Source organism: Peromyscus eremicus, chromosome 2 (genome assembly GCF_949786415.1).
Source record: "Peromyscus eremicus chromosome 2, PerEre_H2_v1, whole genome shotgun sequence".
Lineage (NCBI taxonomy): Eukaryota > Metazoa > Chordata > Mammalia > Rodentia > Cricetidae > Peromyscus > Peromyscus eremicus.
In genome coordinates this window covers 83337570-83360682 of record NC_081417.1, presented here as the reverse complement: position 1 = coordinate 83360682, position 23113 = coordinate 83337570, and the positions used below count along the sequence as shown (strand labels likewise).

At 41.6% G+C, this 23113-nt stretch overlaps 1 protein-coding gene across 2 annotated transcripts in view; it reads left to right on the top strand.

Moving 5' to 3' along the window:
* The window catches only part of Astn2 (astrotactin 2), a 968023-nt gene that overhangs the window by 179859 nt on the left and 765051 nt on the right, over positions 1-23113 (top strand). For both annotated transcript variants that reach the window (XM_059254463.1, XM_059254462.1), the window contains exon 3: positions 19514-19898. In XM_059254463.1, the coding sequence (XP_059110446.1) occupies positions 19514-19898 (385 nt within the window). The remainder of the gene's footprint in view (positions 1-19513; positions 19899-23113) is intronic.

Sequence of the window (23113 nt, the reverse complement as noted above, 5' to 3'; positions counted from 1 at the left end):
CATCTTTATGTGTTATCAAGTATCTTACAGCTGGGAAGGACTGAAGAAAGTTTAAAATTTGCATATAAATTAGGCATCATTTATTTCCTGTTTGTTTGTGTATTTCTACTTGAGAGGTGGTAGCATGGAGAATAATTATTAGTGTCTTTGAATTTCTATTTTGTACCAGGAATTCTATATATCCATTGGTAATCCCATCTGAACATTCTAACAGTTCTTACATGTAGGCACCAATATTCCTGTTCCTCTGTTAGTTAAGAATCAAAGAAAGGCAACTTTCTCAAGTTCTAAGTATTGTCTTAAATATTGTATACAACATTTTGCTGTTTCTTTGTTTGTTTTATAAAGGCATTGTTTCTCAGAGATTAATTGTCCTAATGTTGTTAGGGGAAAGTCTAGTCAATAAACCCAACAGTCCTGAAAGTGGTGTTCTGCCCTGTTATGTTCGGTGTCCTACTCTAAAGATGACTCTTTCCTAAGTGAAAAATCAGTGGAAGAGGAACCCACAGCTCTTCTTGAGTTTTTCTACCCCAAAAAACCAATGAGGTTCTCATGTATCTCTGAACATTCTCAGTTAAAGTCAACAGGGCCAAGTGAGACATGTGTGGCACCTGTAATAGTGACTTAGAATTTATCAGCTCATAATACTTTTATAAGCTGTTCAGCACTAGGATGACCCTTGGAGATCTTCCATTCTAACTACATTCTTTATAGATGGGGAAACTTAGGCTTTGAGACAAAAAAATAAGGACTTGATTACTGCAATTTATCGGCACCAGCATCAAACTCACTTCTGTGTCTTATATCTCTGGTATTGTACTGTTCCTCTCTGTAAATGCTTTCAGAGGGAATGCAACCTTTCATGATCATTCCCTTATTTCAGCCATGCCGTCTCAGATTCTGAGGGGACAGCTCGGAGTCTGGAAAATCACTGATCTGAGCCTAGGGGAGGCTGAGTCTCCATGAATGTACTTCCTTCTTTCTTCGACCGAACCAGGAATAGGGTATCATTATCCTAACACTCTCTTCTCTCTTCCCTGGAGTTATAAGAGATAATAGAAACTTTACTGTGTGGTGACAGTTATACCATTATTTCACAGCATCACAGGCCCTGATCCAGGCTTTTGGGGAAACGAAATTGTGAGTCTTCTGGGAGATGGGCTAGCCTAAGATGAGTAGTCACTATAGGGGCTGTGGAGAGGAGATTCCTGAAGCAGCAAATGTTTGGTGACTTCTTCTTTCCAGATAATGTAAGAACTCATATAAAGTTATGTTGATGTAGGACACATCATAGCATAATGCAACACAGTACAACACAGTACAGCATAACATATGGATGGAGGTCAGTGTTCACAGCTGCTAGTAACTCGACTTTTCCCTAGTGCCCTGTTTTTCCCTTGAGAAAATCAGTGTGTCTGAGACCCAATGTCTTTACACGTAAAACTAATCATAAATGAATATAGATACTAGAACCTAACTTATGAAATGTTTTAAATAATTAATTAACACATGGAAAGGCATGGTGGTTCATGCAAGTAGTTCCATCACTCTGGAGGCCATCATTTGGATTTCCAATTCACAGGTAGCCTGGATTCTAAATATTGAGACATTGTCTCAAAAGAAACTAAACAAAAAAAGAATTAATGAAAACAATGCATGCAAGTTGTTTAAACATGGTCTTCCATAGTTCTGATATTGTTTTATCATCCAAATCCAAAAATTTGGTATCAACTGTCAGACCCATAACACCTATTTTGTTTGCATTTCTAGAAAATCTTTATTGCTGCCTTAATAACACCTTATACTTATGCAGCACTTACTAGATGTCAGACACTCTAACCAAACAACATCTATTAACTTATCATACCCACATAACATTCCTACGAGGTATATGGTGTAATTGTATTCATTTCAGAAGTGAGGCAACAAAGGAAAGAGACAGTCCTTTATATAGTATCAGGAATAGACCTGGGAGTCTGATTTAAGAATTGGGTCTTGCCCTGCCCTGTTGAATCTTGAAGTCCATCTTTCTATCAAAGAGGTGCCAGAGATAAGACATAGTGACCAGAGTTGATATCACCTCTATGCTCAAGCAGAGTAGAAAACAGTGAAGAATGAGAGTCACTGTGAGGGCCATCCCCCAGGATAATAAAAGCTACCCTCAATCGCTCTTTTTTTCATGACAGGTTTTGGACACGTTTCTAACAAACAGTGTGGTTTTCCACCAACTGCCAACTTCTCTGCATTTCTTTCTCAGGTCTGAAGCTTTGTGCTCAGCAGTAGTAACCACAAATCCCAGTTCACACTGCTGCAAGAAGGTGGTTCCATGGCTTTCTGTGTATTATTATTAAGAAGAGAATACTCCTTGAATTTGGAGAATGATAGAAGGTAGTATGGAAAATGGGTCCCCTGAGCACTGAGGTTGGTCTCCAGCTTTGCCTGGCTTCTTGTTTGGTGTCTATGCCTTGGTTTTTCAGTTTGTAATGGGATTTTAGCTTTATTCCAGCACTGCTATGCCCTTACCACTCACAGCTAGATTAAAACATACTTACCCTCTTTGGGGGTAGGTCTGAAAGCCTAGACTCTAGTTTCCTGACAATGGAACCTAATGTCTCTAAGATTCACTTTGCAAATCTGGCACAAACGTTCATTTCTCCTTGTGAACTGAAGGAATGGGGCTGGGGTACAGTGGTAAGTACCACAATCACTTCAGACACAGAACTTACGGGATTGCCCTGAAATTCGGGGGTATATGCATTTTGAATTTTAACAGCTTTACACTAACAGCCTGTCTTTCTTGATTGATGCATTCATTAGAATCCTCTGAAATGCTGCATGCAAGAAAAATATCTGCTACTCTCCTCTTCATCCCAGATATGGTGCTAAAGGAGGGAGAAGCCTCATCCATGCTGGACAGATGCCACTACTATGTGGTCATGATGGTTTTGTTTGTTTTTAAGTTTTCTTAGCCACTAGTTAACAGTAATGCACTTGAAGATGGGAAGAGATTGCCTTGGAGGCCAAGAGAAATTGTATCCCTCTCTCTCTCTCTCTCTCTCTCTCTCTCTCTCTCTCTCTCTCTCTCTCTCTCTCTCTCTCTCTCCTGTTTGAGAGGTCTCTGTTCTAACGTTGACTCAGCTACACATTAATATTTTGACCTGGAGCAGATTGCTTAGCCTGCTTTTTTATCTGCAGAATGGATGTGTTAACATCAACCTCACAAATTTTCAGTGAGGACTGCTTTAGTCATTTAAGGTACTTAATTTATAATTGCCAGTGATTGTCATGTAATAGGGGCTAAGGAAATGGGGCCCAGCTTTTTTCTCTTTATAATACCCTGTAAAGCAGTGAGTACCAATAGTCAACACCAAATCCTTGAAATCATATCATATGTCCATTTCTAGTTTTCTGCTTCTTCTCTTACTGAAACAAGCCTGGAATTGACCAGGAAGCATCCAGACTCGAATCCTGCCTCTACCACAGGCCACAGTTGACTTAGAAAATGTTTTAATGCTCTTGTCCTCACTCAGCCTTGATATTCTCCTTTACAAAATGAAAGAAGAGCTTTTCTTCTAGTCTGTTCTATGGAGCCCTGAAATTGGAGCACCCCAATTTCTACCTAAATTGCAGCAACTCATTTGGTATGATTTTATTCAGAAATAGATTCCCAATAAAACATTTTTCAAAGGTTCAAAATGTGCAAAGGTTCAAAAACTGCAATACACCCAACCATGTCCTCTAACCTTAAGAGCATTCAGGTCCCATGGCTTGTGACATTTGGAAAGTGGGATTTGAGCTGAGCAAAACTAGTCTGTGTCTGGCTTTGCTGGCTTTCCCTCCAGCCACCTTTAAACATCTGTTTAGCATGGTATGGGGCACACGGCCTGTGCAGGAGGGTTTCACTGGCACTGGACGAAGAGACGGGTGACAGGACAAGGTGCTCTGGATTCCAAACACATCTGTGCTGTCTCTGCTGAGTTATTAGTAGTTCCCTCCAAACCAAACACAATCTGTGCCTGCCTCAGGCTCCCCTCTCAGACTAGTGGCAGGCAGCTGGGTACCTCTATAGACTTCTCTGGTCTGTGGAACTGAGGGATTGGCATAAGCCTTTTGCTTTCTGCCAACTCATCCATCTACTCCCCAGCCTTTTGCATACACCACGCTCCAAAGATACTCTCCTGTTACAGAGAGATAAGATACATTAACATTTTTAGCCCAGAGTCGCTGGTCCAAATAGGATATTCCAGGTATCTCCTATTTATAAGACAGATAGAAACAACCATTTATAATGGAGAAGGTCTATCAAGCCTGCATTTAATTAGCATGACTTAACCAATATATATTTTATCAGTAGCACGAAATACAGAAACAATAATATCAGAAGTTAGGTCTGGACCAGTATCCTCACAGTTACCTTCAAAGCGCCTCCATAGTGCAGAGTGAAAAGAAATGTTAAACCCAAAAATGTTACTTTCTTTGGTCACTCTTGTTGCCTACTGTTTATGGTAGATGTCATTGTACTCTGAGTGACATTTTTTGTTAGAACATTTCTTTTTATTTTTTAAAATAATCATGGTGATTATTTCAGACTCTTAGGTAAGTAAGCAAAAACAAAACATTTCAACTAGATGATGGAGGTTGAACTGACATTTCTACAGCATCCTTCATGTTGCTTCAACACAATGTTTGAAAGAACTGAAGGAAGGGAGCACTATTTGCGCTCTTCGATTCAGAGGATTTAGTTAATCATTACTTGGCCCTATTGCTATAGACTTGTACTGAAGCAGAACACGATAGAAGGGAACATGTGGAAGAACAAACCTTGCTTCAGGGCATCTGGAAAGCAGAAAGAAACAGTGAGAGGAAGAGTTCTGCGGTGAGACATAACTTTAGAAACACAACCCAGACTCAACATCCTACAGTCAGGCTCCACTTTCCATCGTTTCCACCCCTACACTGTAGCACATTTGATTATGGATCTGTCAGTGTGTTAATGCACTGATGGAATCCTTATTCTTCAATCGCTTTCTGAATACCCCACTATTGAACATTGCATTGAGGACCAAGCCTTCAACTCTTGCGACACTCCTCCTACCCAGATAACAGTAGGAGACTTAGTTTTTTCTCTGTAATGTAATGTCTTAGTTAGGGCTACTATTGCTTCAATGAAACAAGATTAAAGCAAGCTGGAAAGGAAAGTGTTTATTCAGCTAATGCTTCCACAGTTCATCATTAAAGAAATCAGGACCCAAACTCAAGCAGGGAACGAACCTGGAGGCAGGAACTCAGGCAGAGGCCACAGAGGAGTGCTACTTATCAGTTTGCTCCCCATGGCTTTCTCAGCCTGCTTGCTTGTAGAACCAAGGACTACCAGTCCAAGGGTGACCCTACCCACAATGGGCTGGGCCCTGTCTCATCAATTCCTAATTATGAAAATACCCTACAGGCTTGCCCAAAGTGTGATCTTATGTAGGCATTTTCTCAATTAAGGCTCCCTCCTCTCTGATGATTCTAGCTTGTATCAAGTTGACATATAAAACTGGCCAGTACAAATAGTGATAGTTTTGAGAGTATGTTGTGGTTGTGTTTAGACGCACACTCATATGTACATAACACTTGGTAATTTTCCAATATTTTCCTTTGCATCATCCAATCTGATTCTCCCATTCACCCTAGGAGTCAGGTGAGGTTAGCTAGTGTTGATAGTTGATTGGTGATGAATGTAGGCTATGAGAAGCTGAGTCACTCTCCCAGTGTCTCATTTGAAGGATTTAATTCCCAGTTCTAGCTTCCCTGAGGTTCAGTAGTTTTCTATGATATTTTGCTTTCCACGGGAACTGGAAACAGTTCCTCCTCTCTGTTACCAGATGCTCCTGAGGCTCCCAGCTTTCTCTGCCTCACAGAAGGACAGACAGCCCCATCAGTTTTCCTGGTGACAGTAAAAAAGTTCCCCCAAACCAATCATAGACACCGAAGTGGGCAAGAGAATGGCAGGATTCCTCCATGAATTAGGGACAGAAGCCACACATAGAAAAGGACAACCTCTTTCCAAACACAATGAATGAAAAACGGGGCGGTGGGGGGGGGGGGGGAGGATCTGCACCTGTTTGCATTGTAGTGAAATTCTGAAAGTATATTGATTAAAAAAGGGAAAACAATGTAGATGCTTTTGGAGACAGAGGAAGGGGGAGCTTCCCTAGGAAGGTTTTTGTATGAGTATAATAATAATAACAGCAATTTACTGAGAACATTCTATTGATGCAGTTAATGGATATTGGGTTTTTAGAATTCCTGTATCCTCCTCACCAAAATTCAAAACAGCTTGAAAGATGAGAACAGGAATGAAACAGATAGAGACTAACATTTTGTTTCTATATACTTGAAAAGCTCCATTAAGGAATATGATAAAGACAGGTTCTTCCTTAGTCAAACTAAGTACCAAGTGTTTGATACCCTATCATCTGGACATCGTTCTCTACAAAACTGAAGTATTAGAGCCCTTCCTGCTGTAAAGGAGAAGTGAAGAGAGTCCCAAATCCTCATTCCATATGCTCTCTGTTGCTTTGTGCTCCCTGACCTCTAGCCTCACTGGGAAGCCTCAGAACATGGATAGAGAATAAGGAAGAATTTGTGACCAAGATAAAATAATTCTCCTGGACATACCTGGCCAAGGAATTGTGACTGAACCAAGAGGATGGACATCTTTCTTTCTACTTTCTGCTCACCCCCATTTTCACTCACTCTATCTCTCCTCTTTCAAAGTATCCCCAAATCTCCAATGTTAAGGAGTGTTTTATCCTTCCCATGTCCTGCAAACCTTCCTTTCCGTTTGGGTTCTTCAATCACTGGAGATGAATATTCATCCACTTCATTTGGATAACCTCATGAAGGAGATCACTAACCTTACCCGACTCCCTGGGTGAATTGGAGAATCAGATTGGATGACGGATGTACTTTCACAGACAGGAGAATAAGATTCAGAGAAGTAATCAGCCTACCTATGAGCACTAGCTCAAAAGGTGTAATAGGTGATATTTGAACTCTCCTGCTCCTCACCTGCCATGGTTTTCAGTCCTAAGTTTGCATTGTCAGGCACACCTGATGACCATGCTTCCAATTCTGCAGTTTAGATACTGAACAGGAAGTTCTCTGTACTAGGCCAGTTTGGGGATACCTAGTTCTCTCAGGGAGATTGAAGGGATGGTATTCAAATTGTGGATTTTTCTACACAAAGTATTTTTGCTTATTTTGTTTTATTTGAGTCCTTCTCCTGGATCCTAATGTCCTCTTCCTACAATGCATGTACCATTTGATCTTCTGCTCAGCATGGACACCAGTAATTTGAGAGAGAGAGAGAGAGAGAGAGAGAGAGAGAGAGAGAGAGAGAGAGAGAGAGAGAGAGGGAGAGAAACCTTATTACTATCTCTCTTCACCATTTCATTTTTGGTTGAATTTCTTTAGTTTCCATACTATGGATTTCTTCAGAGAGTGCTGGATTTGAATAATGGACCCAGTAGTCTTTCCTTAGCGTAACAAATTGAATAGTACACTGCCAGGACTTCATGTCCATCCAACCCTCAGGATTGAAAATGAACATTTTCAGATGTCATTGGTAAGGACATTGATTTGAAATTCACTTGAATCCATGACTACTATCATTTTAAAAAGAGAGATGCGAAGAGACAGAGGACAAATGGTGGAGTTAAGATGAACACAGAGATTGGATGCTGCTGCCATAAACCAGGGGTTTTGATTTAGATGGTGATCAGTATAACAGTTAGTAGATCCCCTGAATCAGTAGAAAGAGCACAGTCCACTGGCTATCCTGAAGGACTGATCTCTATGGTCAAGATGAAGTGTGACTTGAGGTTGTGAAATTATTAGCAGTAGTAAAATAAGGGCTTTTTATAACAAGCTTGCAGTGTGAGTATTATTACCTAAATTCAGATCCCCAGCACTCAGTCACAAAGTTGGGAATGATGGTGCTGAGGGCCAGAGACTGGGAGAGCCCTGGGCCTCTCTAGCCATTCTACTCTAACCAATCACTAAACTGCATGTTCACTTGGAGAACCTGCCTCAAAATATGAAGTTCAGATTAATAAAGATACTTGGTGTTGACCTCTGATCTCCGTAGATGTAGGCACATGCAGCTGTACACACCTATGTACACACACACCACCCACACAAAATTAAACTAGTAGGTAGGTAGACAATTCTCTTTGCTAACATTAGGTTCTCAGTATTGTAATCTCTGTTTAGTTTTTTTTTATTTGTTTGTTTGTTTTGTTTAAAAATAGATGACCAAAGCAGAAAGGTGGAAAGGAAAGGGTAAAGCATCCCTACCCTCCCATGAGGAACAGGGGCAAATTTTGCCCCCCTGCTCCTGTCAATGTACACACTGGCCTCCTATTGCGTCTGTTGTCTTTCCCCTTACTATTCCTGAGCATCTCATGCTTGACTCTCTGCCCCTGATAACTAACTGTCCTAGGGATTTCCTGATCAATCTCAGTGGGGGAGATCCTCAGGCCTTCAAGACAATTGTCAGTTCCATCACCAATGGCCAAAAAAATGGCAGCAAAAATGCACCCCTAAAAAGACTCCTATTGTGTGACTGGTAATAGGTTTTGAAGAAGCTTGATGGATAGATGATGGAAGCATCAGAAGCAGTGGAAATCCTCAGGATATGTGGCATTGCTTTTGGTGGTTGCAGTTATCTCTGCCGGAGTTAGTGGTGCTGTTTAGATTCCTCTCTCTTTGGTGACACTTTCTGTACTAAGCATTGTATATAAATCGCTCTGCAGCATACAGTTATTTTATAAGCAAGATCAGAGACAGGGTATTCCTTGCCTGAAGAGACCTGTCATCATGATTACTTTTAAACTATAAAATCAAGGCGACAGGGCTGGAGGGAAGGTTCAATAAGCACAGCCCTTGAGGACTGGAGTTTAGTTTCCTATCATTCACCTAAAAGCCAGATGGGCATGGAAGCACACACCTAATCTCAATACCCAGAAGTCAGAGACAGGGCATCCCTAGAGCAAGTGGGCCATCTCAGTTTGCTGAATTAGCGAGTTCTGGGTTCAGGTGACTCTGCCTCTTTACATAAGATGATTCTGAGTGTCACCCTCTAACATCCACCTGCACATATGAATATGCATGCATACCACCCCCCACCCACACACATACACACAACTAGGGAGGAAAAGAAAGTGGCAACAGTAAGGCTTAAAATAAAGAGGTTGGCCCAGAGCTTTGTAGCCGATCAGCTTGGATTTAGACTCAAGTCAGTGCCTTTGAGCTACATCTTGGCAGTCTTCTTTCATAGAAAGCTTCAGCACTTCTATACTAATGCATATGCAGAAGCTGCAGCAGTTTATAAAGTTTGGAGTTTGGACCAAGTTTTGTTTTGTTTTGTTTTGTTTTGTTTTCCTCAAATATCAGAGACTAGTTAGCCATGTAAATATGATTGCCTCCTAAAAATTCCTATAGCATGCATGTCTTCCCCAGAAAGGAGGATTAAAAACATTAATTTCTTCATTTTTTAAATATGGTCTGGTCTCTGGCTGAGCATACGATTCTGAAATAATTCAGAAACATCCCTTGGACCACTTGGAGAACCATTCACTCATCTATCCTTCCTATTCACTAGTCTATCCTTCCTTCTAACCATACAAAAATATTTGTTAAAAGCCAGGAGTGTATTAAGAGGAGGTATTTTTCATGCTTAAGAAGAAAATAAATTATTGCCATTTATTAATAATCAAAATTCCATTCCTATTGGGGCACGAAACATTGAACTTATTAGCATGTAAGATAATAAAGTTCAGGGAAAATTAGTGCTGTAATGGAAGTTAAGTGAAGACAGGGGAGGGAGGTCTTGGTATTGAGCAAAGGGGAAGGGCACTATTAGAATGGGCTACAAGGAGAAGAATAGGCTCATGAACAGTCCCAGTAGCAGATATCTCCCCTGCCCTGGAGCCATACCAAACCTCCTTTTCTCTGTTATGATTTCTAAAGAGGCCAGCATCAGTCCTGACTACCTCTTTGCCCATAGGAAACATACTTTGCATGCCTTGCCCTTGAGTTGTAGCCTAATTCCTACTCCAGAAATCTCTATAGTTGGCATAGAGCTGATGGTTGGCATAGGGATAAAAATATCTTTGTGGATTTGGGAGCCTAAATTGAGATACTGAGTGAATGATGAAGGCTGTTCTCATCTTCCCCTTCTCACCATCTCCTCTCTGACAGTGACAATTTCAGGATAGTTGCATTACAGGGATTTGGACCCTAAAATCAAATGTGTTCTCTGCCACTACCCAACCTTACAACCTCAGGCAGAGTGCCCTGTTGGAGGCTTAGTATCCTCAATTGCCAAATGAAGTTAAGGATGCCTAGCTTATTTGGCTGCTGCAGCAGACATGTTTATATATTTTAAATAACCATGAAGGTGAGATGCAGATTCTTTGTTGGCTTCTTTCATTTATAAGGGACAAGGGGCACATTAGGTTCTGGAATTCCTTCCTCAGTGCATTTTTCCTGAGCCAGAATTCATGGCACCATCATTCTATGAGCACTGGTGTGTTAGATCCTTTTTTGTGCAGTTGTGCATTTAATCCTCACAATGCTGTTCAGTTGAGACTATTGTCTTTCACTTTCAAATCAAAGACCAGAGACTCCAGAAAAAACATTGACCCACCTAGGGCTTTCCAACTGGTAAATGACAGTGCGGACACTACAACTCTTACCTACTGTGCTCCTCAGCGGGCTCTAGTAATTCAGTCCTATTTTGGGTGTGAATACACTTGATTGAAGGGGTAGACCTCCTCCGTTTTAATTTGTCTTTAAGTGGAGTTACAGGGAAGTGTATTTTATTCCTTCTCCCTCTATGATTTGCACTGGATGCTGTGAGAAACTCTTTGCTCCTCACTGTTTCCCTCTGGCATAGATTTTATCCAACTGTGCATGGTTGTAATTATCTTCTTGCATATCTATCCCCCCAAACAAATGCAACTTTTTCAAGGGCGTATCTAGGCATTTCTAAATCCAGGTAAACAGTTTGGCATGTGGTCAGACTAAGTCCTTGAACAGGAGGATTTTGAGTTTGAGGCTAGCATGGATAACAAACAGTGAGTTCCAGGTCAGAGTCAGGCAACGTTGTGCAATCTTATCTCAAAATAGAAAACATTGTGCCATTCAATCTACTCTCTACCACAACTCATTTAGGTGAGTGTTACTATTCTCATGTTAGAGCTGGGAAAACTGAGCATCCTAGACTTTTCTAAGGTCACAACACTGGAAGGTGACAGAGTGAAAAATTCTGAGCTTGACTCTGTCTGTTTCTATAGGTGTTCTTAAAGCAGTTCAGTGAATGAATAGATCAAAAAATATGGGTATAGCCCCTCCCTGACTGCAGAGCCCATCTGTTTATCTCAATGACTAAAAGAATAGGAAGAAAATCAGTCCTGTTCAGTCTCCTATCCTCTTCATTATTCATCCTTCAGAGTGGGATCTGAGACAGAACTTGAGAGGCCACCTAAGGATATGGAGTGGGGTACTGATTTGTGTTAAATGGCTTGTGTGAATTATCCTCTACTCTCTGTTACTTACAGATGGAGAATTGTCAGACAGCTGTAGGTGTATTTCAACCATCTAGCCTTGGAGAGAGGCTTTCATAATGGACTCATTCATTCATTCTTTCAACAATTAATTGAAGATCTACTAGGTGCCATGTACCATTCACATTCATCCTGAAAGAAATAAAACCTGGCCCTTCCATTCCCTGATTCTCAGTATAGAAATAGAGTAGGTGCATAATGACACCTACTCACTGTCAGACCCCAGAATATATCCTGAGAAATACACAGGTGATTAAGGGTACACTCAAGGGAGCAAGTAGTATTCAAGTTGCCCTACAAATTCCTATGTTCCCTAAGAGAAAAGCATGAGTCAGTGGGACTAGCAAGTGGGCACTTGACCCAGTCAGGGAAAGCATATTTTAGGGAAGCCAGGACTCTGGAGTTAAGGCATAAAGGACTAAATAAAGATGTTAGGTGGGGGCATTTCAGTCAGAGGAACAGTGTGTTCAAAAATACGGAAGCAGGTTATTCAGCTGACGTAGCACCTTCGTCCAGAGTTGCAGTGCCAGGCAAAGTGGCAAAAGCATAGCGATTTTTCCATCTGTCCTAAAGTCTTCAGGGCCAGCTTTGGCTTTCCAATCTTCTAGACTATTAGAGCAAGGATGACTGTTGTCAGCCATTTGGGCTGGTCTTGGTGGCACACACCTATAATCCCAATTCTCGACAAGCAGAGGTAGGAAGATCTCAGGTTCAAAGCCTACTTGGGCTAAGAAGCTAGTTCCAGAGCAGCCTGTGTGACTCTATCTGAAAATATATTAATTAATAAAGAGGTAGTGAAAAGATTTTTAAAAGAACACAGTTTTACCTTCTCACTCCAAAGAAGGGACATGGCCATGCCTCACAGCCTGGAAGCAGTGTGGGATGCAGTCACACTATCAAGACTATCTCATACCATTGTGTATGGGAAAATTTGACTTTATCAATACCTCATATTTAAATTTTTAGGGGAAATAAAGTCTGTCCTCAACAATAAGGGTGTTACCTCTCCTTAGAACTGCTAAATGCAACTCATTATGTTAAATGTGGTATTGTATGACATGATCTCATTGAATTCTCCCCATCTCTTCTTAGTTACATGTTAATAACCCTGTTTGCAGATGAAAAAGGAGGAAACATAAGTGGCTTAGTCACAGTCTACAGCTAAAATGTAGTAGAGCTGAGATCCCATCCATGTCTGACTGGCTTATGGTCAGGACTTTGTGCCTAAGTGTTTATTAGCTGTCCTTTGGATACATTCAAATTGTGGGAAGGTTTAGGTCCTTTCTTGATGTAGCTTAAAGATGATTAAGGATATTTAAACTGGAAAGGCAGTAGGTGGAGGATGAACGCATTCCAAAGAAACACAATGTGTTTCCAATTTTTCCCCCAGTGGCATTGTCTTGGGAGATAAAATATGCATCTAAGACATACGTGATAAATTGGTGACTTGTTTAAAAGAAAATACTTTTTATTTTCTTTAATGAGGCCTTCTTAAACAGGTCAGCCAATGTCTCCCTAGAGGCAAAGAAATAAATGTAGATAAATATAACTAATTATACACATACAGAAGGGTGTGGGTATAAAGTTACAGATGTGAATTTGTATAAGCATTTTATGCAACACCTTATCTTTTAATGTTCATTTATCTTCTTTTAGCTAATTGATTATTTTTGCATGCATATATCTTTCATTCCACTATGGGCTGAGATCTTGCATAACCTAGGGTATTACTCAGGAAATCATTAATACTTAGATAGGTCCCTCTGTGATGCAATGACAGAATCCAGACCTCATTGTCATCATTGTTACTTCCTTCCTCCCCTTTTCCTATCAATCAATCTTCCGATTCTGTTGTATATGTCCTATATCAATGCCAGTAGCTAAGAACTTGACTGCCCACCTCCACTGCCTTAGTTTCAGTTTTCATAATCTTTCTTAAACCTAGAGCTCTCAGTTGCTGGTATCAGTGACTCATGCACTTTGAACCAGTTGATTTTTTACGTGACTTTCCTGTACTTTTAGTTCATTTTCCTAGCCTCTACTCACTACTCACATGATAATAGCAACTCTCTACTATCACTAACTGTGACAACCACAATTGCCCCATTTCCACATAGCTCTAGGGGTGCAAATTTATCCCATATAAGAACCACTGTTTGAACTTGTCATCAGAAACCTCAGTGGCCTCCCTGATTTCTGTCTCCCTACCATACACAGTGTGATCTTTCTACAGTTCACAGCATGTTTTATACTAGCCTATGCCAAAAATAAAATCCACTGAGTCCTCATGAGTATCTCAAAAGTATACATTGGAGACTAGGTTACTCACAAAGATGGAGACCTGTGTGACAAGGACTTGAACTTCATACCACAAGACTCCCAACTGAGTCAATGGGAGATGAACTAGATCTGTTTATAGCTCAGCTTTTATTGTGGTAGAAAAATGGGTTGAGAGTTACAGAAGAAGGGAGATAAAGCCAAGCCCATTCAGTATTAATTAAAAAGATCACAATGAAAGATATTGCAAACTGGGACAGGAGAGAAATGCAAGGTCGTAGAACCTCTTTCATTAAGCAAATTTTCTTGATTGACAAGTTTATTAGCAGCTTCGGTAGGCACTGACGATAAACTGTGTCTCTAAAACCTTTGTAGGACATTCTGTGATCCTGGCCAAATCACTCTCATTTTCTCAGTGACAGAAACAGTTTCCTTATCTGCACCACGAAGGGATTGGACCATTTTCTTACAATCTTCACAGCTTGTGCATACACTGAACCCCCAGAGGGACTTCTCAGACAACCTGGAGGCCTGTCTCACGCTACCATACTAACTCTGCCACTAGGCATTTGGCCAAATAGAACATCCAATAAGTCACCTGCCCAAAGCTATCATGGGGCTGGCCGCCAGGGACCAGAAACAAGTGGCAAGAAGGAAAGGACATTACTTGGGAGAATATGCATGTTCACAGCTCTGAGGATTAAAGGCCCGTGTTCTTATCATTGCTGAACAGAGTATTATAAATCCAGTCTTAGAATACAAAATCCCCTTGCGGCTTGGCCATTGTCAGGGAATATTAAAAAGGCTGGAGACAGAAATAATCAGTTTCCGAATGACACATTGTCAAATAAAGCATTTTCCACATTATCCTCGTCTTTCTTTTCTCTTGCTTCTTCTCCCATGCCTGGATATTTTAACGTGAAAAGTAGATGGAAATGAGGCCAGGCTGAATGACATCCTAACTCTGACTTCTCTGAAGGCTCTTTTGGTAGGGTGTCTTGGGGGTGTTGCTTTTTGACTCGGTAATTTATGAGATTTACTACTGTTAGTGTAAGCAAACTAGGTGAAGGTGCCCAGAGAAAAGGCAAAGCAGCAGTGTGATCAGGAGCTCCCTGGCTGCTGTGGTTAGAGCTAATGACAGGGTCTTATCCTTGCATTTTTCCGACATGTCTAGTGAGGATTTTAGGCACCTAGGTGTTTCTTACAATTTCTATATTAAGTAATACACCCAAGCCTGGCAAATATCAGTTCAGGACCTGGACTGGAAAGCTGTCCAGACAGATGATCGGATGACAGCTGTGTAGTCAGACAACTGATAGCCCTGAAAGACTTTGAGAAAAAAGAAGAGGCAAAGGATCCTGTGATGGTTGATGTCAATTACGGACTTGATTGAACTGAGAATGTGTAAGGCACACCTCAGTTTGTATCTGTGAGGGTATTTCTGAATTCAGTGGGAAAAGACTCATCTCAAATGTTGCAGCACTATCCCTTAAGCTAGAGGGAATAAAGGTGTGTGTGGGGGGAGACTTGAGATCCTGTATCCTCTCTGTCTTCTCCTCACTGCCATATTATGAGTCACTTTGCTTTTGCTATGACGGACTGAAACTATAGCAAAATAAATCTTTCTTCTTCCATTCCTTGCTTTCTCAAGTGTTTATTCATTGCGATGTAAAGGCAATGGAGATGTCTTCAGAAGACATAATCTCCAAGCTGAAAAGCAGGGGTCTCATAATGAGCAGGTCAGCTCCCTGGGGCTCCTACAACCAGCTATCATAAGCTAGTGGCTTAAAACAAAATGAAGTTATTCTCTCATAGCTCAAGGTCAGAAACCTGCCCCCCCTCCTCAAAATGCCAGCAAGGTCACTAATTCTGGAAGCTCTGTTGAAGAAGCTGCCCCAGCTTGGGAAGGAAGGCCCATGGACCAGAAATATTCTATGGTCTGTAGCTGACTCACTCTAATCCCTCTTTCTGCCTTCACCTTACCTTCTTTCTAAGTATCCATGCCTCTGTGTTCTCTCCTCTTAACAGGACAGCAGCCATTTTGTTTAGGGTCCTTTCTAATCCTGTGTGCTCTCATCTTAACTAATCACATCTACAAAGTTCCAATTTCCAAATGAGGTCATCTCTTGAAGTCCCATGAGGGCATGTTCCTCGGGGTACATTATTCGGTGCATTTTGGAGAGTGAAAGGTTTCTTTAGGTGAAGGGGTCAATGAGTTGACATAAGGGACCATCACATTTTGGGGACAGGCTAACCAGTCAGTTTGGCTCTAGGGTGAGATACCCTAGGCAGAACAGGTGAGGCTCGCAGAGAACGGATTTTATGAGAAGGAAGCAGGGGCCCAGTCATGATGGATATTGAGTGCCAGGCTCGTAAGTCTGGGTGTTATTCTGTGACTGGTTAGAATACAGGAACAGAGAAACTAAAGAAAGGAGGCTTCTATTTGTGAACTTTCTGTGGTGGGATGTAGCTAGCGTTTTCCTGCCTGGCCCACAGTCAGGACAAATCTCTGTTACCCACCAGTCCCACAGCCACTTAGACCCAACCAAGTAAACACAGAGACTTATATTGCTTACAAACTGTATGGCCATGGCAGGTTTCTTGCTAACTGTTCTTATATCTTAAATTAATCCATTTCTATAAATCTATACCTTGCCACATGGCTCATGGCTCATCTTCACATGTTGCTTGTCATGGTGGTGGCTGGCAATGTCTCCTTTCGCCTTCCTGTTCTTTCTTTTCTCCTCTCTGTTAGTCCCGCCTATACTTCCTGCCTAGCCAATGGCCAATCAGTGTTTTATTTATTGACCAATCAGAGTAATTTGACATACAGATCATTCCACAGCAGTGGGAACCTTTTACTCAGATCATGTGTTGTCTTTTTAAATTCTTCGCATAATTCTTCATAGTGAGAATAATCATTTCCAAAGGAGTCTATTGGAGCCCAAGGAGGTAAACTATTGCAGTACACACGTCGCAGCCATAAGCATGCAGGGAAACAGAGCATCATGTGTCCTGGACACAGGCTTTTCCTGTCACACTCCTCTATGCACTCATCCTTGCCTTCCTCTGCTGGGGAATCTGTGGCCCATTATCAGTCATGGAATAGGGAAAGTAGAATACTATTGTAGAGCGATACCTGAGGAAGGAAGATTCCAGAAGAGGGGGAGATATACTTCTTTTTTAATCTCTTCCCTCCTCTCACCCTGAGAACACAGTGAAATTATCAGACACATAAAGAAGTAAATTGAATACTTTTGTACACACTTATGCACTTACACACTCATGCAAGCCAACTGCTAACTAACAGACTGCTATTTTTTTCTGGGATTTTCAGCCCTTCACCCATCCTTGTTTTCTTTGAAAAGGACCCAAGATGTTCCCCCTCCAAATGGATTTGGCATCAGGTTGAACCTGAGACCCAACGGCCTCAGTGTACCAGCCCTGAGCCTTGGCTTCTTCTTGACTTGCTTTATGAAATTTCACAATCCTTGACCCCTCAACCTTCCCTCCCTCCATGACTCCTGTTTTACCCTGCAAGATTTTTCAGTCACGAGGGTCTGGGTTTGCTCTTGCTGTGTGCTCAGGGTCTGGATGCCCCAGATCTACTGACACATCAATTGCTCTTCCTTTTTCTTTCCTTGTCCCTGGTGGAAGAAGCTGGAGTAGGAATGTGGCTCCGTGGAGTGGGCCTGTATAGCAGCATTCTTAGCCACTGCTGGTGACTCAACATGCTATTATCACTGCTGAGTTGCTCATCTTCCTTTCATGAGTAGATTGTCCAAACGAGACAACGGTATAGCAGCTCTCTCAAGGCCACTATGCTTATGTACAGCCCTCCAGGTTGTAGTGACCATATTCCTGCTTTTTATTTCTTTGGACACAACTACCCTTTAGGTGCCATGACTGAGAACATTTGTATCCCATGCTTACTGTCTTCCAGTTTTCTGATAAGTTCTCCATATCCATCAGCTCTCATCTCACTTTGCAAAGAAACTTTTGGCTCATACATTTCACATATATCTGAAAAATTATACATATGCATATCTACATAAAAACATGTAATGGGGATCTGTTTAATTTGTGTTATTGGTTTCTAAGTTCTGATATCTAGGGAAATATTCCTTGAGACTTTAATGCAGATCACTGCCAACGTCAAGGCAGGATGTCAGCTGTGTTCAATGCTCCTACCCCAACCTTATACCCAACCATCCTGTGCCCCACCTCCTTCAGGAGGAGAGAGGGTGCATATTTTACTGTAGTGAGATTTTGGTTCTTGGATAACAGAAAATTGTAGTGTTCATTGTGTGGGTAGTCAGAAGAATGTCAGAACCAAGTTAGTGAAAAGAGAGAAGATATCTAAATAATATCCACTGTAGTCACCCTCTCTCAAGAGACTGTGTTCAAGGCCAATTTCTGGCTTCTTTGTGACATGCTGTAGTGACCAGGACTTGGTTGTATCTGCAATAAGATTATAATCTAACTACTTGGGTGACATAGAAAGAATATAAGCTTTAGAATTAAGAAACAAAAACACACTAAATAAAATAATAAATATAAGGTTCCAATCCGATTTTCACACCATGCCCACATAACTGAGGTGACCCCATCTTGTATGGGAACCGCACCACAGAACTGAACAAAGTGGCACCCAGTGTCCAAAAGTGGAATATGATACAAAGTGAAGAAAGAGATAACTGCAACACAGGTTTTTCTGTCATTGTGGATATTAGGGAGAACAGAAGAGTGTAAGACTCATGCTGTCTGCCTTTGGCAGGGACCTGGGAGATAAATGAATATTTGGAAACTAGTTTCCCATTAGAAACTCAAAGACCATATTATTTCATGAATTTTACATGTCAGTTTAGATATACTTGTAGAAATACTGCCTTCATATTTCTCACTCTTGTATATTATGCAGAGGTGGGATGGGTTAAAGATGAATTAGCATCAGTTTACTATAAGTATCTGATTAAAGGAGCCTTATAAAGTGTTGCTTTTATTCACCTGTTCATTCATTCATTCTACAAATATTTTAAGCACCTATTTTGTCCTAGCCCTCTTTTTGAAAAATCAAAGATTAAAGGATTGAAAATGAATAAAATACAAATGGTAGAAACGTTTGGATTTGATAATGCAATCTAATACTCTCTCATAGTTTGTAATGGGTGGTATGGAATGATACTATCACTTAAGCCCTCGGGGAACTCATTTTGTAGATAATAAAAGAAGGCTGAGAGAGCTTGATGGATTGTCCTGGGGCCGGTTAGCTGGTGGGGAGAACAGGAAAGCAACAGCCCGCATTTAACAAGCTAGGTTGTTCTAACATGGCTGTTAGCAACAGCCTTTGCTCTTCAGATCAAACTTGTAAAGAAGGAAGAGTGAGACTCTTACCTATTCTTGAAGGCTAGGGAACTACGGCATAAAGAAGTCAGTTTCCTCAGAGTGTCACAGTTTATTAATGAAAATGCTAGGCTGGGAAGTAGTGTCTCTCTACAACAAATCCATGACTGTTGGAACCCATAGAGCCCAGGTGAAGTGAGACAGATAGGAAAGCAGCCTGGCCCTACAATCCACAAATCAGTGGCCCATACCTTTGCTCTTCTTTCTTCCTACTCCAGGGAGGACTCATTGCACTGCTACTCCTGTTGCTGGTGTTCACAGTGGCACTGTATGCCCAGCGGCGCTGGCAGAAGCGCCGGCGCATCCCCCAGAAGAGCGCAAGCACCGAAGCCACTCACGAGATTCACTACATCCCATCAGTGCTGCTGGGCCCTCAGGCCAGGGAGAGCTTCCGCTCCTCCAGGCTTCAGGCACACAACTCAGTCATTGGTGTACCCATCCGGGAGACACCCATCCTGGATGACTATGATTATGAAGAGGAGGAGGACCCACCCAGGCGGACCAACCATGTCTCCCGTGAGGATGAGTTTGGTAGCCAGATGACCCATGCCCTGGACAGCTTGGGACGGCCAGGAGAAGACAAAGTGGACTTTGAGAAGAAAGGTGAGCCCTTTCAACGTTCTGTCTTTCCTGGGGAAATCCGGAGCATGGAGAGAAGTGCAGGTGTTGGGAACAGAGGCAGGATCTTTCCAGATCAGTCATTGGGAATCTTACACCTATTACTCTGCTCTGTTATCAGACTCTATCTCTCTTGGTTCTTCACTCATGGCAGAACTAACGAATCAGTAACTGGAGTTTTGAGGGCATTAGAGAGTTCACAGTCCAACACCTCTGAATGTTCTTAACTGCCTCCCTTGACAGTCCTCTCACTGTCAAGAATATGGCCCATTTCTACACATTCTTATAAAAAGTTTTTTTTTTTTTTCCTCTGTAGTGCTTGAAAACTGTCTTTGTCCCTCTTGTCCACAAGAAAGTGAGTCTGATCTTCTTTCTCCGAGAAATATGTTGGGAATTCTGTCAAGAGAAAAATAGAAAGTGCCCATTTACTTCTGTAAATCAGCCTCCCCAGCCTTCTCAAGTGAAATACGTTTCAGGCATTTCGTCATCCTGGAACTGTCTTCGGGATGGAGATTCTCATTTTTCACATCTTAGAGTGTCACACCTTGGCTGACACCCTTCCTTGTCCAGCTGAGCATGTTCCAGTGTTGAGCAAAATAGAATTTTCACCTTGCTCTGCCTTAATGACATAGCCCATACCCCTAACATACTCTCTCCATCAAGCTTCAGACGGAAAACGGAAAACATCTTAAAGGGGGAAGAAGCAGGTTTAATGGTCTCGTTTGCTTTCTTCTTCTCACTCCATCCTTCCATGCCCCTCCTGTCCCCTCTCCTGCTCTCCCTAGTATGGAGATAGTACATTGTAATGGAGTCTGCACCGACAACATAGCATTTATCGATAGGGATGACAGTAGAAACAGAGTTGACACAGCATTGCCACTTCTGTGAACCTAGGCAAGTTACACATCCATCTCCCAGCAGATGGTATGGCTGCAAGTGTTCCGCTTTGCAGAGGGGTTGGGAGGTTTCAGTGAGTTACAGCACGTGAAATCTAGGATTTGCCGTCAATGCCCTCCTGCTGCCTGCTTGCTATTGAAGTTACTCATTTCGTATCTCTTCAAATTGGTTCCAATGGGCCAGGTACGGTATTAGACCTACAATAGAAATGGGGAGGACAGAACCTCCATCCCGCCCTCAGATAGCATGGTGGGAATCTTCCTGGAGATAAGTCACAGGGGAATGGTTAAGAAACAAAACCCAAAGCTTGAATAGAGCCACAGGTCTCTCCATGCTGCACAGCTAGGATGTTACAGGGCTGAGAGCAGAAATACAGGCCCCAAATGCTGTAGGAAAACAAAAACAAAACAAAACAAAAAAACTCATCCTTTTCTGTAGACTGTTATCTTCTTGTCTACCATACATGACCAGGGTGGACTGTAGCTCATCTAGCTGATGGTCCATTTCCCTGAGGGATTGGTTTTTCCCTTGAAGTGGATAAAGTTTGTTCATTCCAGATTTCCCACAATTTAGCTACTGAAAGAGAGAAAGAGAGATTGACTATTAGGACTGTCACTGAAAAGACAGAATATTGCTGGATTGAGGTGGAAGGAGGGTTCTAGTCCTCTTGCTTACTGAGATGGCCTAGTACCTGAACTTTTCGGGCCTCCCACCCCTTAACAACTTAGAGTGACTCTTCCTCTAGTGTTTTTTGTTTTGCAAACAGAGCTCTTTCAGACAAAAGGCTATTCTCAGATTCTCTGAAATCTAAACATCAGTGTTGAAAATGCCAGTTGACTGTCTGAAGAAAATGAGTGCATGACTCCTGAAAAGTAGGCAGTATAGTAGAGTGCAGGGGGCAGAACTGTGAGTTCCACTCCTCAGTTCACTGGCCAGATGTCTTAAACAAAGAAACAAATAACAAAAAAAGTGTTATACATTATTTGTCTCCACATCTTTAATGCCCCTGTTTTCAGCTTTTGCCCAAATAATTATTAGTCAAGTTCGTGAGACTCGGGTACAAGAAGAGAAGTGGAGAGTAAAAGCTGGCAAGAAGGGAACAGAACATATTCCTTTTGAGTCCCAACATCACAAAGAGTTCCATCTGTCCTTGAGGAGGCAAATGCTAGAACCTGTCCCTCACCAATATGGTCCTGAGTTCACAGTCCTCCTCCATGTGCCAGGACAAATCCATAGAGATCTAGCTATATCAGTGCAGTTCAAGTCTGTTGTCTCTGGTGACATACAGAGATAACCATGGAAGTCTGTTCTTTAGAAGGTACAATGTATGAGCAATATGTAGAGATGGGAAATCCATGGGCACTTGTATCAGAATGCAGTTAAGGAGTAGGAATAGGCTCCAGTGTTCTAAGGATCATGAGGGGATTACAACTTAGAAGCATTCATTAAGCATTTACAAAGAACCAGTAGAGAAGTGTTTCAAGGTTCCAAACTCAAAAGATAATCCTCAAGGACAAAGAAATACAAATTATTCTTTTTTATCATTGTACATTATGTACTTGTATGCAATCATCGTACTATCCCCCATAAGTATGTATAATTATAAAAACAACACTTAAGGATGCAAAAGTGACCCCACAGTCTTTGGAAATTGTATAGCCAGAGGTAATCCTATATGCACATTTCATTCTTGGAACTTGCCTTGGGCATGAAATTGTCTCAGCCCAGTTGAGTTGTACCAACCTCCTTTTGAGCTCAAATATGCAGCTTTGCAAGAAGCAGTATGGAAACTGAAGGGAGACAGTTTTAAAGTGATACCTCTTTTGGGTTGCATGGCTCAAGGATATTGAGAAGGGCTGATGTTCAAATGGGATGCGCTAATATGACTATATCCACCATTAGATATGGAAAAGCTCTTCTGATGCTAGTGGTATCCAACCTGTGTGCCCAGCCAGCATATAGTACTCTCCTATCTTCCTATTGCCAAGTAATGGCTTTGTGCTTCAGTATAATGCTTGAGTGGTTTTTGGCTAGTTAGAGTCTGTAACATGGATGTTTTATGAAGTTTTTAATGTCTACCACTATTGGGTACACACAGTGGGATATTTGTATACTGTGTGAAGATGTATTGCTGTGATTGGTGTAATAAAAAAAAAGCTGAATGACCAATAGCTAGGCAGGACATATAGGTGGGACTTCCAGGTAGAGGGGAATGCTGAGAAAAGAAAGGTGGAGTCACTAGCAAGACATTGAGAGGAAACAGGAGGTACAAGATGGAAGAGAGGTAACACCACATGGCAGAA